This window comes from Anastrepha obliqua, chromosome 5 (genome assembly GCF_027943255.1).
Source record: "Anastrepha obliqua isolate idAnaObli1 chromosome 5, idAnaObli1_1.0, whole genome shotgun sequence".
Classification (NCBI taxonomy): Eukaryota; Metazoa; Arthropoda; class Insecta; order Diptera; family Tephritidae; genus Anastrepha; species Anastrepha obliqua.
Window position 1 is genome coordinate 73314614 of NC_072896.1, and position 19834 is coordinate 73334447.

The following is a 19834-nucleotide window of genomic DNA, read 5'->3' on the forward strand; positions in this document are numbered from 1 at the left end:
TTCATTTCTGCAAAAAAGGGTTTAAGACCGGAGCAAAAGTGTACAAGGAGGATGTCTTAAAAGGCGTGGTGAAGTAGTTGAGTAGTAAACTCTTCAATGGAGATCGTCAGATCTTCCAACAAGATTCCGCTCCAGCCCATAAACCAAAAACCACCCAGCAGTGGCTAACACACAATGGGCGTCTGGAATTCCAGATCTGAATCCATTGGACTACAGTTTGCGGTCAGAATTGGAGAACATGACCTGTCGAAGACGTCACAGAAATTTAGAGAATCTCAATCAATCTTTGGTTCAAGCAGCAACGTCAATATCCATGGAAACCGTGCTTGCTGCAATAGCTGAATGGTGAATTTAGGTGAATTTTCAAGTTTCGCGGGCTAAGTGCATTCGACTTTCGACTATTATTTTTTTTATACCCTCTTCTCCAAAATATGCTCACGGTTTAATTTGTTTGTGAGAAGCACAAAATAAAAAATGGAATTAAGTGCTCAAAAACACTTGAAATGTTGATAGTGGCATACGGTGAAAGTACTCTAAGCAAAAAATTGTTTACAAGCGGTAAAAGCTTTCCACAGAAGGTCGAGAAGATGGGACTGATGACGCTCGCTATCTCTGTTGAGAAACCAGGCCGTGTGCAGACCCTCAGATTTAGAGGGCGTTCCAACTTTTGTTGCAGAGCTATTTTTTTCATATCGATTCATGTCAAACAATTTTTTAAAACTTCGTCTGTGAGGGTTTGAACCCTGAAACGGGCCTGGGAGAAAGTAAAGAAAACTGTTATGGAAAATCGTCGAACCACAATTAGAGAAGTTGCTGAGGATACCGGCATATCGGTTGGCTCATGCCGTGCAATCTTTTCGGAAATTTTGGGCATGAAGCGTGTGGCAGCGAAGTTCGTTCCAAAATTGCTGAATTTTGACCAAAAAAAAAGTCGCATGAGCATCGCTCATGAATTGATTAATGAAAATATCCCAGGAGAGCCAAGATCAAGTTCGTTCAAATGTCAAGGTTTTGCTCAATGTTTCACTTCGATTACGCGTGAAGGAATACGAAAAAAAAACGCCCGAGATTGTGGAAAAAAGTTCATGATAATGCACCCGCTCTCACTCATCTTTGCTTGTGAGGGATTATTCGGCCAAAAACAACACCGTTATCATGCCTCAGACACCGTATGCACCAGATTTGACCCCTGCGACTTTTTCCTGTCCCCAAGATTGAAGAATCCCATGAATGACGCCGTCCTTTTGCGACGATTGAAGATAAAAACCGAAGCGATGAGAGAGCTCAAGTACATACCAAAATGTGCATATCAGAACTGCTTCGAAGTTTGGAAAAATGCTGACGGAGATAAAATAGAAATTGATGAAAAAATAAATATTTTTTGAGAAAAATTAAAATTCACCTTATTTTTGAACATACTTCGTATATATATATATAATGTATTTTCGAAATGTACATGGCATTAATACAAACTCTACAAATATAGAGGAATTTAGTGATCTGGTTCTTGGGGTCTTTTGGCTGTAAACTTATAATTTTATGTTTGCAAAGCACGAAATTTATGATTTTCAAAAATCCATCGAGGTTAATTCCTAATAATTAGTTAAATTCAAATACATGTTAGAGCTACTCGATTTCGTAGTTCAATGCGATAAAACAAAGAAAATAAGAATCATGAAAATTTGGTAAACTACGGAAAAATCAAAAACTGGCATGAAATTGTTATGCTTAGTAGATATCAGTAATTCCAAAGCACGAAGTTGTTATCATTCACAGTTAAGAGTTGATAATTTACTATATGTTAAGTCAACAAAAATTGAAAATATGCGATTAGTAAATTATGAAAATCAACGATTTCTTCCAAGTATATGTTAAGTAAATCAATAACTAGAAACCAAGAAATCTAAAACTCATACTAAATTGAATTCACTCCAGACATTCCAATTTTTCTACGTATGTATATGGTTTTCATTGAAAGTCATCGACTGCTTTTCCAAAATTTAGAACTCCGTTAGTACAATGTATTGTTATGTCAAAAGTTCACACGTGAATATGTGAATTATTGAATAAACTTATAATTTTATGTTTGCAAAGCACGAAATTTATGATTTTCAAAAATCCATCGAGGTTAATTCCTAATAATTAGTTAAATTCAAATACATGTTAGAGCTACTCGATTTCGTAGTTCAATGCGATAAAACAAAGAAAATAAGAATCATGAAAATTTGGTAAACTACGGAAAAATCAAAAACTGGCATGAAATTGTTATGCTTAGTAGATATCAGTAATTCCAAAGCACGAAGTTGTTATCATTCACAGTTAAGAGTTGATAATTTACTATATGTTAAGTCAACAAAAATTGAAAATATGCGATTAGTAAATTATGAAAATCAACGATTTCTTCCAAGTATATGTTAAGTAAATCAATAACTAGAAACCAAGAAATCTAAAACTCATACTAAATTGAATTCACTCCAGACATTCCAATTTTTCTACGTATGTATATGGTTTTCATTGAAAGTCATCGACTGCTTTTCCAAAATTTAGAACTCCGTTAGTACAATGTATTGTTATGTCAAAAGTTCACACGTGAATATGTGAATTATTGAATAAACTTATAATTTTATGTTTGCAAAGCACGAAATTTATGATTTTCAAAAATCCATCGAGGTTAATTCCTAATAATTAGTTAAATTCAAATACATGTTAGAGCTACTCGATTTCGTAGTTCAATGCGATAAAACAAAGAAAATAAGAATCATGAAAATTTGGTAAACTACGGAAAAATCAAAAACTGGCATGAAATTGTTATGCTTAGTAGATATCAGTAATTCCAAAGCACGAAGTTGTTATCATTCACAGTTAAGAGTTGATAATTTACTATATGTTAAGTCAACAAAAATTGAAAATATGCGATTAGTAAATTATGAAAATCAACGATTTCTTCCAAGTATATGTTAAGTAAATCAATAACTAGAAACCAAGAAATCTAAAACTCATACTAAATTGAATTCACTCCAGACATTCCAATTTTTCTACGTATGTATATGGTTTTCATTGAAAGTCATCGACTGCTTTTCCAAAATTTAGAACTCCGTTAGTACAATGTATTGTTATGTCAAAAGTTCACACGTGAATATGTGAATTATTGAATAAAAATAAAAATAAAAGTTTACTAAATTTGTAGGTCTCTTCCATCCACGCAATAATGCAACATCTGTGTTATCCGATTCGGACGCTGACGAAGATGAGGAAGAACTTCGCTTCAATGCAGCTCGGCTTTGGGGTCTCAGCACACTGATGCTGACAGGTTGCTGAGAATGATAAATGAAAAAAAAAAATATATATATATATATATATGTTATTTATACTCATATTGAAAAATTTTTCAATTTTTTTTATAATTAAAAAAATATATTTATAGGTATATATATTTAATTTTATTTTTTTTTAATTTTTTTCTGATTATATAAATACTAAAATATATTTGAAGTTTTCTATTTCACTTTTTTTAAATATTAATATTATTTTTAAATATTTTTTACTAACCACAGAGCGCTTACTATTACTTTGAGGTATCTTCGGCAATGGATTTGCTTGGTTCGGATAGAAAATACGCTCGGCCTTTTTAATTTTACTGTTAGCTTTCTATGCAAAGAAATAAAAAATATATATTAAAAAATAATTAAGCTCCGGGAAATCATTATAAGCCTAGCCACCTCAGTTTCTACTTTGTAAACAGTCTGTTCTTCACGTATTGCATTTATGGTTACGTCCTTTTGTTTCAGCTCTTGTTCCAAATTGAAGTGGGATTTCTGTATTATAAAATAAAATAACAATTATCAATATGATCACAAAAAATTCAATTGAGTAAAACCTGACCTCAAGTTCCGCGAGCTGCTTCTTGTTTTCGCTTATTTCCGCTTGGAGGTGGGAAAGCTCTTCATGGCTTTTGTCACATTCATTCCGCTTGGCTTGTAATTCTTGACGAATCACATCAAGCTGTGAATATAATTTCATTAAGGCATACTTACATATACAAACATTCATACATAGCACATATGTATGTATGGTATATACATACATCCATATGTATGAATGCGCAAAGGCAACTGTTTTTTATTCATTACATATTTTTACCTCATTTTTCAACTCTGTCTCTTTTGTGCCTCGCTCTCTCAACTCTTCTTGTAGCTTATCAATCGTTTGCTGAAGTTTTTTCTTTTCCTTTCCGTTGCCTAGCAATAATTCGTCACACCGCTTTTTGTATGCGATCAACTCGGAGCGTAGCTTTTGCTGGTTTTCCAGCAATCGTTGTTGTTCTTCTTTATACTTGGCAATATCTTTTTCGCCGGTTTTAATTCTAAGATATGTATATATAGTATTAAACATTTATACATTTATACGACGACTACGTATATATGAACTACATACAGTGGCAGTCAAAATAATAGCTGTGACGTATTGCCAGGTTTTGACTATTTATTACAATTTTTTTACAATATAATTCGTATTGTAACAAAAACCATAGAACTCAATGCTTCATACTTTAGACAAATTTTTAATTATATTTTTATCAAAAAATTATTATATTAAAAAATTAAATTATATTTTTATCAAAAAATTTATTAAAATTTAAAAAAGTGAAAACTTGTCTATAAGTCCCTGTGCTATAATTATTAATACATTAATAGTATATTTTAAGTGCTCAAAATAAGTTTTCAAGGCAATATTTTGTTAATGGGGTTTTTCTTCGACATAGCTTACTTGCGTTATGAGGTATTCTTAATTTTCTGGTATGTACTTCTGCATGAAAGCTACTGCATAAGACAAAAAACTAACCCATTATGATGGAGGTAACACACGATTGAGAATATGAAAGACATCTTCGAGTCTGCACTATCTTAATTATCTCATTTCCCACGAGGGTCCATCCACGCAGGGACGGCCACGGAATCTCGGTCATTCCGGTTTTCAGTAAGGCCTCATCGTCATAAGAGAAAAAGGCGGTTTCAAGGAAGGTCTTAATTATCTCATTTCCCACGAGGGTCCGTCTACGCAGGGACGCCCACGGAATCTCGGTCATTCCGGTTTTCAGTAAGGCGTCAGCATCATGAGAGATGCTTTCCATTTAAATTCAACCGGGCTATTCGGGTCATGTTCTTCGATTTCGATGTAACTTAAATATGTTGCTCTCTGGTCAAAATAATGAGACACGTATTTTTTTGTTCGCCCGAAAAATTTTTTTTTCAAGAGTTATCGGCAATTTTGTTTTTCGCCTCAAACTCGATTTTTTTTAATTATATAAGAAAATTTTTTTTTTAAATGCCCATAACTTAGTCAAAAATGAACCGATTTTAATAATTTTGGGTTCAAAATGATCGTAATTACATACACAAGCGACTTCATGTAGAAACAATTGCAAAAAAGTAGTTGAAATTTTTTTATCGGCAATTTTGTTTTTCGGCTCAAAATCGATTTTTTTTAATAATATAAGATTTTTTTTTTTTAAATGCTCATAACTTAGTCAAAAATGAACCGATTTTAATAATTTTGGGTTCAAAATGATCGTCATTACTTACACGAGCGATTTCATATAGAAATAGTTGCAAAAAAGTAGTTGAAAATTTTTTATTTTGCGAAAAACAAAAAGTGCGAAACAGGGTGTTTATTCAAAAATTCATTACTCAAAAACAACGCATTTTAGCTACTAGGCATGCAGCTCAATTAAAGTTTGAGATGTCCTTTTGATTTGGAAAAAGTTATAAAAAAAAAAAATACACTTTTTGAAATATTGAATTTCGAAAAAATTTCATTTTTTTTTCTTTTTTGCTAAATAAAAAAATTTCAACTACTTTTTTGCAATTGTTTCTATATGAAGTCGCTTGTGTATGTAATTACGATCATTTTGAACCCAAAATTATTAAAATCGGTTCATTTTTGACTAAGTTATGGGCATTTAAAAAAAAAAATTTCTTATATAATTAAAAAAAATCGAGTTTGAGGCGAAAAACAAAATTGCCGATAACTCTTGAAAAAAAATTTTTTCGGGCGAACAAAAAAATACGTGTCTCATTATTTTGACCAGAGAGCAACATATTTAAGTTACATCGAAATCGAAGAACATGACCCGAATAGCCCGGTTGAATTTAAATGGAAAGCATCGAGAGAAAAAGGCGGTTTCAAGAGAGATTGGACACTAGTCTTTTCCAGCTCCCTCCATCCAATTACATCACATCAAAAAAAAAGTCGCACACACTCGTCGTGAGGGACAATGGAAGCTTTAAGGGAGACTGAAAACTAGGCCTTACCGGCTCCCAGCTACGAAATATCGGAGACTGCAAACTCGTCTATCACACCCGAAAAAAAAATAAATAAAAATGAAAATGTTGCACAATCGTCGTGAGGGATAACGGAAGCTTTAAGGGAAACTGGCCTTTCCGACTCCCTCCATACATTCATTACGATCGCATTCACATCCGATTTAATCATATATGTATGTATGTACATATACAGTGCACTCGCGGTAACTCGAATAGCCGCTAAGTCGAACGACGTGCTAACTCGAACACATTTTTTTCCCTATTGACTAGTTTGTAACTCGAACAATATTAAAGCGCTATAACTCGAACAAAAAAACAACTTTATTTGTACACACATTCTTTTCAAACATGTACATTTTGTACATACATACATATGTAATAGTATATGTATATAAATTATATGTATATTAGTGTATTGTCCATATGAATATTTCGACGTTAATATCCCGTTAGTTTTCTGGGAACAACATCTTGCATTGACCAAATTGCTTTAAATTTGTCATTTGTAGTGTATCAGTGCATGTGAGTAATGGATCGTAAAAGGTTGAAGTGTTTAACATTAAAAGAGAGGGCTGAAGTCCTTAACAAAATTAAACGTGGATGTAGTGTTACTTCTCTAGCGAAGGAATATGGGGTAGCCAAGTCCACCATAAGTCTTATAAAAAAGAAAGACAAGGCAATTTTAAAAGCAGTAAACAACACGTTTTTGGGTCCTGGGAAGAGGAGAACTTTAAAAGCTTCTGAGTTTCCTACAATGAAAGCCGCTTTATACAAATGGTTTCTGTCCCAAAGAAAAAAGAATTACCCAATAAGTGGAGTCATCTTGAAAGAACATAACATGAAAAACATAATTTACAGGTCGAATTTACGCTTTATGATGTTAACAAATGTAATGATGGTGCCGAATTTACCGACACAGAAGTAATAATTGAAACTAGTGATTCTGAGTCTGAGTTTAACAACACAACTGAGACATGTGAGCGGATATCATCTGAGGGGGCAGTTAGCTCTATCAATAAGGTAATTCAGTGGGCCACAACTGAACAAGTAAGCCCCGCAAAGGTTAACAATCTTCAACATTGCTGCAGGCAAGAAAAGACAAACACACATTACAACTTTCTTTTCGGCCTAACTTTTCTGTTAAAGCTGACTTTTTTTGTGTAACTGACACAAAGACTGCCAAATATTTGATGAAAAATATTGAAACGAATTAATTATTTTAAACATATTCATGTTCATATCCATATGTAAATAAATAAATAAATTTAATTGAAAAAAATCGATATCGATGACTGTTTTTTTAACATAGCACACTCAATTGATAAGTCGAACAAATTCGATAAATCGAACAGCGCCTGTTTTAATTAGTTCGAGTTATCGCGAGTGCACTGTATATTTCATTTAGAGAAATAGTTAGTTTCTTAGTACTGGCAAGGAAACATATAATATTACTTTAGCACATAAGATGTAAGATTTTTAATGGACACGACGCACCCGATTCTTCTATACGGATGCGAAATACAGGTGTCTTCTTTATACAAAACTGTATCAGAAGCAGAGGTTGTATTTATCAGCGGAACTATCCCTATAGTTCTTTTAACACAAGAGCGCAGACGGAGATGGCAGGCAAAAATCTCAGGAATCCCAGGACCACGCTTCTCCGACATTAAAATTCAAAGCTCACACTTTAGCAAAGAAGATGGAACTCTGAGCAGTACGGTAGATGGAGAGCGAGACTAATACCTGATTTTAAAAAGGGGGTAAAAAGAAAGCACGGTGAGGTTAACTATTACTTTTTCTTCGAACATGGGTCCTTCCGGGAAACCTAAGGGAACCTAGCAAATTGCTGGAGATACTGAGTATGAGTATTCTTCAAATGCGAGAGGTTGAATACAGAGAGAACAGCTCTGAAACGAGCTATTGGTATGTTTACACCTGAAGAAATAATTAAGAAAATTACGATAGGCAAAGAAAAGTGGAATGGCGTCGCAAATTTCGTGGAGGATATTATCCGAAAAAAAGGCGTGAAATGGAAACTTATGCTGAAGAGCATTGAGCATACGTTTTTTAAAACAGGCGACTATGAACGCAGGGTGAGTAAGTGTCATTATTAGGACGCCGTCTTGAACCTCTATCTAGAAGCAATATTGAAGCAGTATTGGGGTTGAGGAATAAATCCAATAGAATAGCTTGTGAGAATAACTTCGAATACCACGTCACCGGGAAATCGGCAGTGTCGATTTTTTCGTATATCACCAACACTTGTCCCCACTTATGTCAGCCAATCAGTTGATTTCTTCAAAATCTCTGAGAACCGGCTAACGGTCTGATATTGGCCACACCACCACATTATGTAGATTGTGCTCCACATATTCTACAACTCTTCTCCCCTTGTAATAGGAAACTGCATCTGTTAGTTTTTAGAAATCTACGATGTGGAAAAATGGTATGACTTTTTCTCTTATTCCGAAAGCTTGTTACTAATTCCACAATTTTGAAATAACGCGTTATTAGTTCAACCACTGAACTTTATAGAACCCTTCCCGTAGTATGCTTATAAATTTAAAATTTGTATAAAGGAAAATAATTATTAATTATATTATTATAAAATATGTGATTCATTGAGCAGATAGGTTTCAACGTATCAAGTATTCCCATTTTAACTCAAAGTCGCCAATATATCCTATCTTCAGAGCACTTTCAGAACTTAATACAATATTGAAAAAACAAAAATTGAATATTGAGTTTTCATGGCCAGAAAGTGAATTTGTGTATCGTTGGAATAGTCATTTGACTAGAGAATATGTAAAAATGTGCATTTATTTACAGTTTCATTATAATTTACTTATAATTTTCACTTTGCGCAACAGAGTAATTTATGCCATAGACAAATAAACTGACTTTAATTGAATGGAATTGGAAAAAACAGCTTCTCTGCTTTATTTCACTCAAATAAATTTACCCACCTTTCATTCAGGGCCAGTATAGTTCCCTCTTGTTCATCCATATTGCATTTGAAAATCGAGTTTTGCTGTGCGAGTTTATTATTTTGTTCCATTTGTTTTTGTAAATTGCTCCGATGACGATTTATGAACGCTTGCAAAGTTATTTGCACGTTCTGCGAATTAACATAAATTGTATCTGGGGAATTCTTTCCAGTAATCATCGTGTCGTTTTGTTGAAATGGAAATTGTTTCGACACAGATTTTTTGCGGTTTGCTCCACTGAAAATGAAAAGAAAAATTACTTCTAGAAAAGGCATATTTTTAGGCGTAATTTAATTTTGCAAACGTTTTTACCAGAGAATTTTTTACCAAAGATAGTTAACAGAGAATGTTAATGGAATTCCATGTAATGTCAAAATGTGAGAAGTCGCATAATGCTTTTGGAAGGGAGAGGTCGCGTAACCTTTCAGCAATGGAATCGCTTCAATCAATATCACTCCCTCTTCATCTTACCAACTTCTACTTCAAGTAAAAGTTACAACATCTGCTGGCCCCTTTTTAAATTATTGTCAGACGTTCTGCGCAAAAAGGCGGAAGAAAATTGAATAATTTTGAATTATTTAAACAGTGAGTTACGTGGTGCTCAAATTATGCGTTTATTGAGAAGAAACTTCGATTAGAGGCTTTTCTATCTTGGCAGGTAAGCTAACAAACTAATGCTATTCTCCACAGAGATCGACACTTTGATGCTGATTTCGGAGTTGCGGAATCATTGGACCTCTTTCGAAAATACTACAGGAAACATCATTTCGTTTAGGTTTGGTTTCAGCAGCATGGCATATCATATCCCACAGCTCATCAGGAAATCGTACTTTGGGGCACTATTTTAAGCAATCGTTCTACATATCAACTGCATTGACGATGTCAGGGTTGTCGGTGAAGATCGATATTATGCGGATAACTAGAAGCGATCTAGACATCTAAGACGAATATTAAGCTAGCCGTATCTGGGGTACCCGTAGAACCCAAACCCGTTAGCATGATCTTGGGGAGTTGAGTTGAAAGGCAGGGATGCTGTAGAGCCTGCGAGGCAGCTATTCATTTGGACTTACATTCCACATTTAATCGAAAGGTTTAATTTTTCTACTAAAGCAGAAAACATTGAAAAATATTGGGAGCAATACTGTAATACCTTTTATCCTCAATTTTACTAATTATGATTATACTTTCCAAAGAAATTTCGCTTCAAAATAATTTGATTGTCAATAAGGCCAAAACTGAGGGGATGAAAACCTATAACTGGAGATGAAGTGGGAAGCTTTAAATATGATTCGGAAATCAAGCTACATAATTTAAAGAGGAAAGCGTTACAAAAAGCTATTTTGCAAACATAAAAAGGGGAGAGTCACGCTTCTTGCTCGATTAAGCGACCGATTTTTTGTCAATCACTTCGCATAACCGTCAAGTTTATCATTGTGTGATTTTTTTCTTTTCTGAGAAATGCATTTGCCAATGAAAGAAAAGTGTTTAGGGGATATAGATCACCGCTGAAATGAAGTATATTTGTATATGGTGCTGGAGATGAGATATTTTTAAAATTCGTATTCTCTGTCCGACCCGAACTTAATAAACCCGCGGTCTGTATCTACCGCGATAGCTTTGTGCTGTTACAACAGCCGTCATTTGAAGAAAATTATAACACCCAGGTACAAGTGCGCGGGTATAAAAATATATACATACATACTAAATTTCTGGTTGACTTACATAAAATCTATCTGTGAGATGGTTCCAAATATCATCAGAAATGAGCTAAAACACTAAGTACGGCTGCGGTTTTTTTGTATCTTGTGTCGTGCTTGCCGACTTTTGACTTTTTTAACCTCTATGTAATTATCGAAAATAATATATACAATTTTATAAAATATAATTTTCGAATACGTTTTGGCAATTTGTGGACTTTCATCATCACTAATATCTATGCATCAGCAGACCTAGCTGATTGTTAAAGAAGAAACCCGAACTCGAAATACGCTGCATATACAGGGTCAATTTACTTTTGCTTGATATGACCACCTTTTGCCTTGACTATGGCCTTGAGAAGATCCAGAAAAGAATCGCAGCTGCCCGAATGTAACTTGCAGGTATTTTGACCCACTCCCGGACAATGGAGATTGAGATGGAACGATTGGAGAGCGCCCATCTGCGGTTACAGCGGCCTAAACCATTATCTGTGGTGGGTGTTGCGTCCTGGTGGCTAATCGATGACTCAAATTCTCGTATGAACGGGCGGTCAAATAAACCCTATCGTTTTGAGAGTTTCGAATTGCTCAATTTGAAAAATTTTCTCGTCAGAAAACACAATGTTCGGAAATTACTCTGGACTGTCATTTAGTCAACTAACAGACAGCTGACATTTCGAGTGCCGCACCCTGTATATATTTGAATAAAACGCCGGGAATCATTGAAAGAGGAAAATCAACAGTTCCCGCAAATGACGATTATTCGGCACAAAATCAGACATTTTCACAAAACCAAAAGTATATGATACCAAAACAAAATCACTTATGTATATATAGATATATGTAATATACATAGGTATTTTAGCTTGATTTATGACGTTTAGGCTATGTTACAATCGACTAGCACACACTGCTGGGGGCATCTATTGACAAACAGGGAACTTAGTTGCGCACCAATAGTTTCTGTTCTTATTTTCTCAATTCTGTTTACCTACAACTCGTAATTTCTCCAACAATATTTTGCAGAATGCTTAGAGGCGCGCTGTCTAACCCTAATCCTGGGAAAGTTTTGTCATTACATAAGATATCAATTGAGTTTTAAACATTTTTATTGGCTCAATACATTAATACAAAATTACACTTAGTTATTACAACAAAATCTTTAGTAGAGAATTCCATCTCAAGTGTTTTAAATGTTATTAAGGCACATATTTTCTTAATAGTTTCGAGATATATTCGTTTCTTATTGGTTCTATGTGTATGTACGTATGTTTGTATGTATGTATGCATATGAATACCAGTTTCTTCTTGTTTTCTATTTCTTAGAGATGGCTTTAAATAAACTAACATACAGTAAAATATATTTTATATATATAAAACATAACATTTTCTTACATCAGAGACACGTTTAGCTTTCGCTTATGCTTTTACTTTAAATTAAAATTAATATGTTGTTCATCAGTAGGGCTTAAAACGCAATTTGAGAATAGAAAAATAGTAGAAAAAAACAATTATATTTAAAATTTTTTGAGCCGCAGCTGATACTGAGCACACAACACTGGCTTTAAAATGATTTTGGTTTGCGCTTTTTGAAGCGCAATAGTCGTTTTATTGCAGTTATCAAAGGCTATTGTTTAAGTATAAATGCTGTGGTGCACTAAGCTGTACACTGCTTTCTATTCCAACTAATTACAAACGTGTGTAGGCTCTGCTGTTTTAGCCTGTACACAGCCTGTAGCGATCGGCATGCTCCTGTATCTTCTGCAGCGACAAGGTAAGCTCATCGTTTAAGGGCTTCAAATCATCTTGTAATTTCTGTAAAGTGTTATTCTTCTCCAAGTAAACGTCTTGCATTAGCTGGAGTTGACTTAATTTGTCGTTGGTGTCAACAGTCAATTTAGAAGCGCGTTGCAATAGTTGCTTGGCTCGTTCACGTGCACTTTCCGAACTCTTTGCACGATCGGTAAGCGTTTGATTAACCAAATTGGTTGCGGAGTGCAACTGATTGGAATATTCACGCGCCTTCAGTGAGGCTTCTTTGACCGCAATCGCCTCCTTCTTGATTTCCTTGGCATCCAATTCGTTTTTCAGTATATTCTTCTGTATCCGACTCACTTGTTTGGCCAAATCCTCCACCTGCTTGGCGGTCGCGTTGGCAGGCGCCTCAGCTTCACTCGTTTCCAAATCGATTTGATCCAAATCCTTCGCTGCAAGTTCTATGTTAACATTTGCTTGTGATATGGCATCTTTGGCCTTCAGTTGAGAAGCGTCTGCATCGTCTAGATTCTTGACCACCGAATTGGCGGTATCTAGTATTTCGTTCGCTGTTTCTTTGGTCATATTAGCCTTTGCTTGTAGGTTGTTGACGCGCGCAAGATCGCTACGTGTATTATATATAATCGATTGGACATTTTTAAGAGAGGAAACGGCATCATTGATTTTGCCGCCCAACACTTGTATCTCTTCGGGATCCAATTTGAGGTCGAGTTTGAGTGTTTGCTGTGCTATATCACGACTCTCCGTGGGCAGTGCAGTATCGTTGTTAAGGAAGTTGCTGAGCTGTTCAAGCATGGCTTCTCCCTTTTTAATGTTGTCATTGGTGCGGTTAAGATAACGTTCAGCATCTTCGTACGCGCTCTTTGCCTTCTGATAACCCTCAGAGGCGTTAACCTTAGCTTGGAAGAGTGAACGTATAGTTTGATCAGCTGCATCCTTTTTGTCCTTGATAATTTGTTCAGTGTCCTTGGCCACTTTAAGCGCTTTTACTGTACGCGTCAAAGCGCCTTGCTCACAGGATAAGCCACCACAGGAGTTACAACCAGCACCGCCGCACAATGAGTCGCATGGGTCGCCTCTTTTGTCACACACCTCACTATTCAAATCGGGTATCCTGGCTGTTAGTGTCAACAGCTCATCGCGGTAGTTGGCAATGATTTCATCGTTAGCTGTTATCGTGTCGTGCTCGTCTTTTATTTTGTTTGCTAGCGTTTCGACACGTTTGCAATTACGATCTGTGTTGGCTGCATAGTCTTCGGCTTCGTTCTTTACGGCAGACAGCTCCAAAACACGCTCGAATGCATTACGTGTCAGATTGAGTGCGCCTTCAATGTTGGACTCTTGCAGTTGGATGCCATTCTCTTTTAGTTCCTTTGATAATTTCTTTACTAGTTCGGATTGATTACGCAACGCTTCTAGTTCCACAGTTGACAAACTCAATGAAGAGTAAATGTTTTCTAAATTTTCTTCAGTATCCAATAATTTGGTGTGTGAAGCTTGTAGTTTCTCCTTCAGCTCGGCACCCTCCTTATCTAATGCATCAATATCTTGCAAGCTGACGGTGGTGTTTTGTAACAGATCACGTATATTCTGCAGCTTCTTGTCTAATGTACTGAATTCAGCCGTGTATGCACCGGTGGCACCAATCAATTTGATATCCTTAGCACGTTGTATTGTCTCAGCCGTGGCATCTTCAAGCCCATGCAAAATTAAATCCCAATTATTGAAACACTCGCCGCAAGGCGCGCAGTGTGGGAAGCGTCCTTGATAACCGCGCGCACATTCATTGCACTTGTAGCCACCCATGCCTTCGTGACAGACACATTGTCCCGTCTCACGATCGCACTGGAAGTCAGCCGAACCATAGGGATCGCATTCGCAAGGCTGGCACTTTTCATTCGGGTTGCCCCAGTAGTTGGCTTGACATTGATTACATGCGCGTCCACCAAAGCCATCTTTGCAATCGCATTGGCCAGTATAACGGTTACACTGTTCAGACAATGAACCAATTGGGTCACATTCGCAAGCCTCACAGCCTTCACCGGAGGCGATCTTCCAATGGTTTACCGCACACTCATCGCATCGTATGCCATGCACGTTGGGCAAGCAAGGGCATTGACCTGTGAAACGATCGCAATGTGAAATAGTTTGGTTTGTGCCCAAATAGTCGCAATCGCAAGGTACGCAGTTCTGTTGCAGAGCGTCACCGAAAAAGCCGTCGCGACAGAGCTCACAGTGATTACCAGTCGTATCGTAAAGACACTTTAAGCACTCCCCACTGCGTCGATTGCAATTGCCTGTGTCGTAGAGATCGACATTGTTGCTACAATCGCACTTCTCGCACGATCCACCAGGTGTCTCGGCGTCACCGAAGTAATTGTCCGCGCATACTTCACAGCGAGCCCCATCATAGCCCTCTTTGCAGTGACAGATCATATTATTGTTGCGTGCATCCAATGAACAGCCATCAGCATGTGTATTGCCGCTGGCAACAGTGTCGGGGCAACGACAAGCGCGACACCCAATTTCACTACCCAAAAACGGATTACCGTAATAGCCCTCCAAACAACTATCACAGGCGTAACCGCTGGTGAAGTCCAAACAGTTGATACACTGGCCCGTTCGCGCGTCACATTGCTGCGCATGTCCATTGCATTCGCACCCTTGACAATTAGGGAAGTTCCAATAGCCAGGTTGACACTGATCGCACTCACGTCCGTAGGTGTTGGGATGGCAAGCACATTGACCCGTTATGAGGTCACAGTTGTTGTCTTTTGAGCCAATACTGTTGCAGTCACAAGCTTTACAGCCCTCTGGACCGAAACCGTAAGTGCCAGGTGCGCACTGATCACACTGGCGACCCATCACATTCGGCTTACATTGACAGAAGCCACCATGTTGGTCACATTCCTTACTCAATGCACCCGTCGGATTACAGTTACACTGACTGGCACCGTCGTGTATTTCCGTACTCGCATAATCTTCCAACTCTTTGCAACGTTCATCCGCATTGTAACGTATGTCATAAAGCGACTGGTTACAGCCCATTTCGATGTATTGGTGACGACGTAAGTCTGCCGCAGGGGAGCCAGAGAACACGGACGTCACTTCGATGCGTGGAATAAGCGTGAGTGAATCGATCATAATAGTTGCCGTGGGATTGTCTTCGTTATGGCGGCGACGCTCGAAATGTATTTTGAACTTGTAGACCTTGTTGGCTTCAAGGCAAACATTGCGTAGTGCGACGACTTGGCGATCACGCTCGGGTAAAGTGAATGGTATACGCGTCTCGTACACACTTGAACCGGGTTGCACGGATTGCGCGCAAACACCCTCGGGATCAACTTCGTCTAAGCGCACAAGAGTAATATAGGCATCCTCCCAATCATCACGTGAGGTTGTTTGATAACGTACGACAACATCATAGGGCATAGAGCTCGGTATATCATCGACGGTTATTATAATTTCGGAATTTTCCGGAGCACGTGTGAAACCAACACCAGTATGCTCGGGTATGCGGTCGGGCAATGGTTGGTATGGCACAACAGTGCAATTACCGTTATTACCACGCGCTATACATACATCAGCTGACTCAACATCGTATACAAGATGGAGTCGTGGAATATAGTAATTCTGTTTCGGTTGCGAACAATTGCGTCCTGTCATGTGCGAACGACAGCGACACTGACCAGTTATAACATCGCAGTAATTATCGTAAGAGCCGCCAACGCTGCAGCCACATGGCGTGCAACCGTCCTCCGTTTCAGAAAGTCCATACGTTTGAGGCGCACATTGATTACAATCTTTACCGGTAACTAAACGCTTGCATGTGCACTCACCGGTGTACATGTTGCAGCCCGAATTGTCGACGGTACCGAGCGTATTACAGGTACATTGTTCACAACCATCAGGATTTTCAGGTATTAAATTCCAGAAGCCATCTTTGCAAGTGTTGCAGCGGCGACCCTTTACATTGGTCTTGCAATGACAAGCGCCGGCCTCAATGCCATTTTCAGGATCATTCACCGAATCGCAAATACCTTCATCTAAGGCTCCATTCAAGTCGCAATTACAAGGCCTACATACCTCCGGACTACGTATGTCCTCTAAGGGATCGCGATAGAAGAAGGGCATACATTCCTCACAGTGCTGACCCTGCGTGTTGTGCATACAATTGTCACACAAACCGCCCGATATGCGCCCAGATTGTTCGAAGACATTCTCATCGAAGTGACAGCTGACCGCGTGATCGTTGCACTCACATTTCTTGCATGCATTAGTTTGCTTGCCAAAGGCCGGTTTCCAAGGTAGATCGTTGAAGAAGTCTTCACAAGTTTCACAATTTAAACCTTTGGTGTTGTGTGTACATTGACAGCGACCATGCACCATATCGTATTCGGTCGATTCCGTACCATGCAATGGTAGGCATTGCGAGGCGTGACCATAGCAGGAGCAGGAGCCACGGACTACCATATTGCTGATACCATAGTAGTATTTCTCTTCCATTTCGAGTCGATTGTCCAGCAGATTGTCACCCAATTTGTGTAATTTGGTGAAATTGATGCGTAGATTGGTCATTTTCAACATATTTTGCACGTGTGTGGCATACGGATCGGATACGTTGATGTTCGGTGGCAGCACGCGGAAGATGACCTCACCATTACGTGATGGCTCTACATTGGAGTAACGAGACGTGCACATAACGTCGGTGATGTTGCGTAACACAGTCGGAACACCGGGGAATGATTCTGCACAATCGTAAGCAAAGTAGCGATACACATGAAAAGTTTGGCCAAAGTCAAACGAACGCTCAATCAACATGGCCGCCGGGCGAAAAGTGGTGAATGAGATAATTAAGTGAGTAAAGTGAAATTCTGCCTCCAAATCCAATTGTATAGTAACATTTTCCTTGCCATTCTCCGATTGCCACCAGGTGGGCAAATTGGTGCCAGGTTTCGTCTTATAGATGATTTGTCCAATGCGATGATTCTTATACGGATCATTACGCGTTTCTTCGCGTGTATCGCACAAGAAACATTTCTTATCTTGCAAATGTGAGAGTATACAGAAACGTTCTGGTGCATGGATGCCACAGGTAGATGAAGCGGTCAAACGATTCTCACGTCCAATTAACAAATTCCCCGTTGCCGGATAACACGAAGAACGCTCACATGGATGTGTCTTCTTGTACTCTCTAGGCGTGTTTAGTGGGCGATCACGTCGTCCAGTAAGGCGTTGCGCCTGTGTCAATACCGTAGAACAACACAGCAGCGCCAAGAGGCAAAAAGCGATAAAAGTGTAGTTGAGACAGCAGCCCAAAGCGCTGCCGCGCTGTGACTTCGACATTATTGGAGAGAAATTATGGTTGTGATTATGTTTGCAGTTGTGTCTGTGATAGTGTGCTTTTAATTGCCGACCAACAGTTGTGGGCCTTTGTATAGTTTCGTTTAGTATTTTTTAAGATTTTTATGTTCTCTTGGTTGTATGGCGTGTATGTGCTTGCTCCAGATGTTAATGTGTGCGTCGCAGTAGCTTCTGCAATTTCCGGTTGTAACCAGGCGCGATTCAAAATCAGAACACAAGCTCTAGTTTTAAATGCTGTGCTGTTTCTTCTTCCAAGTTTTAGTACTTTTTTTTTTGTGTTTTTGTTTTTACTTATTCCATACGATTACTAGCCTATTGTAATCTCAGAATAGCAAAGTAGTGTGTGTATTAACTTCCTCTTATGTACGTGGAAAAAAATATCGCGGTGACCTCTTCTTCGTTGATGATTATGAAATAGTTCTTCCTGCATTGCGTGTGGGCAAATGCATTGTTCAAACTCCACCTGGGAGGATGAGAGAAAGAGTAGATTAGTATTAAAGAGTTGAGCAAATACTTCTGCAATTTACTTGTAATGCCGTGAAGTGGAGTAAATTTTTGGCAGTGCTTAAAGTTCCAGTGTAAAATCTGTAAGAATATAATAATTACTAGCTTTATTTCTTTTGCAGGATAAATGAAAATAATGTGATGAAAATGTTGTGGATAGCGTTTTTTTCTCAATTTTCCAAGGTTTTGTGCTACTCGAATTAAAAAAAAATAGTTTTATTTATATTTTTGTATTTTAAAAATTTCTTTCCTAACTGCATTGAACATATCTCCTGCACAAGTCCAAACATATTTCAATATGGAAAGTCTTTTTAAAACATAACATTCAGTGAATTAAAAAACTCGAAAAAAAACGTTTTTTTTTATATTGTACAAATTTGTAACACACAAATTCCGAGGGCGCGTACCATAAATACATATGTACCTACATACTTTTTAGGTTATATATTTTTTATTTCATTACATTTCATTACATTTTATTTTATTTAATTTTTTTTATTCCATTTCTGTTTTGTTTTGATTGATTTTGATTTTATTTGATTTCACTTAATTTAATTTAACTGTATTTTTTATTTTATTTGATTTTTTGTTTTTTCCATTTCTATTGCTATTTCATTTTTATTTAATTTAAATTTATTTCATATCGTTTTGTTTAATTTTTTTTTTATTTACCTATAATATTTTATTTTACTTATACTAACTTAATTTAATACATTTAAGCCTATTTTACTTCATTAATAAAAAAATGAAATAAGTAAAATTATTTTTTATTCTTTTATTTAGCTTACTCTGTTCATTTTATTTCATTGTATTTTATCTTCATTTGTTTTTATTTCGTTTGGTATTAAAAAAATGTTTTTTCTTTCAATTGATTTTGTTCACGTTTTTTTTATTTTTCAATTTTGTTTCCTATTTTATGCACTTTCAATTGCATTACCCTTTATTATTGCTGTGAATATTCAATCATTCAATATTCACTTGAAATATTTCATAATAAATTTTCAATCAGTAAGATTTTTTCAGCAACTTCCGTCCTTCCACATTTCCCTCCACTTGTAACCCAATTTTCGATTTTGAAGCACTTTTTTACTATCTTGCTGCCACACTTACACTTCTCCACTTATCTCTTAAGTATGTTTTTGTAGTCCACAATTTTATTAATTTTCTAAAGATCTTAGGGCGA

General features: G+C 37.0%; 1 protein-coding gene across 1 annotated transcript; it reads right to left on the bottom strand.

Annotated features, from left to right (window-relative positions):
* Window positions 1-12098: 12098 nt before the first annotated feature.
* Window positions 12099-18078, bottom strand: LOC129248829 (laminin subunit beta-1; the record flags this gene model as incomplete). The annotated part of the gene is made up of 1 exon (XM_054888440.1): window positions 12099-18078. A coding segment is annotated over one exon (5355 nt), but the record flags the coding sequence as incomplete, so codon positions are not given.
* Window positions 18079-19834: the final 1756 nt, after the last annotated feature.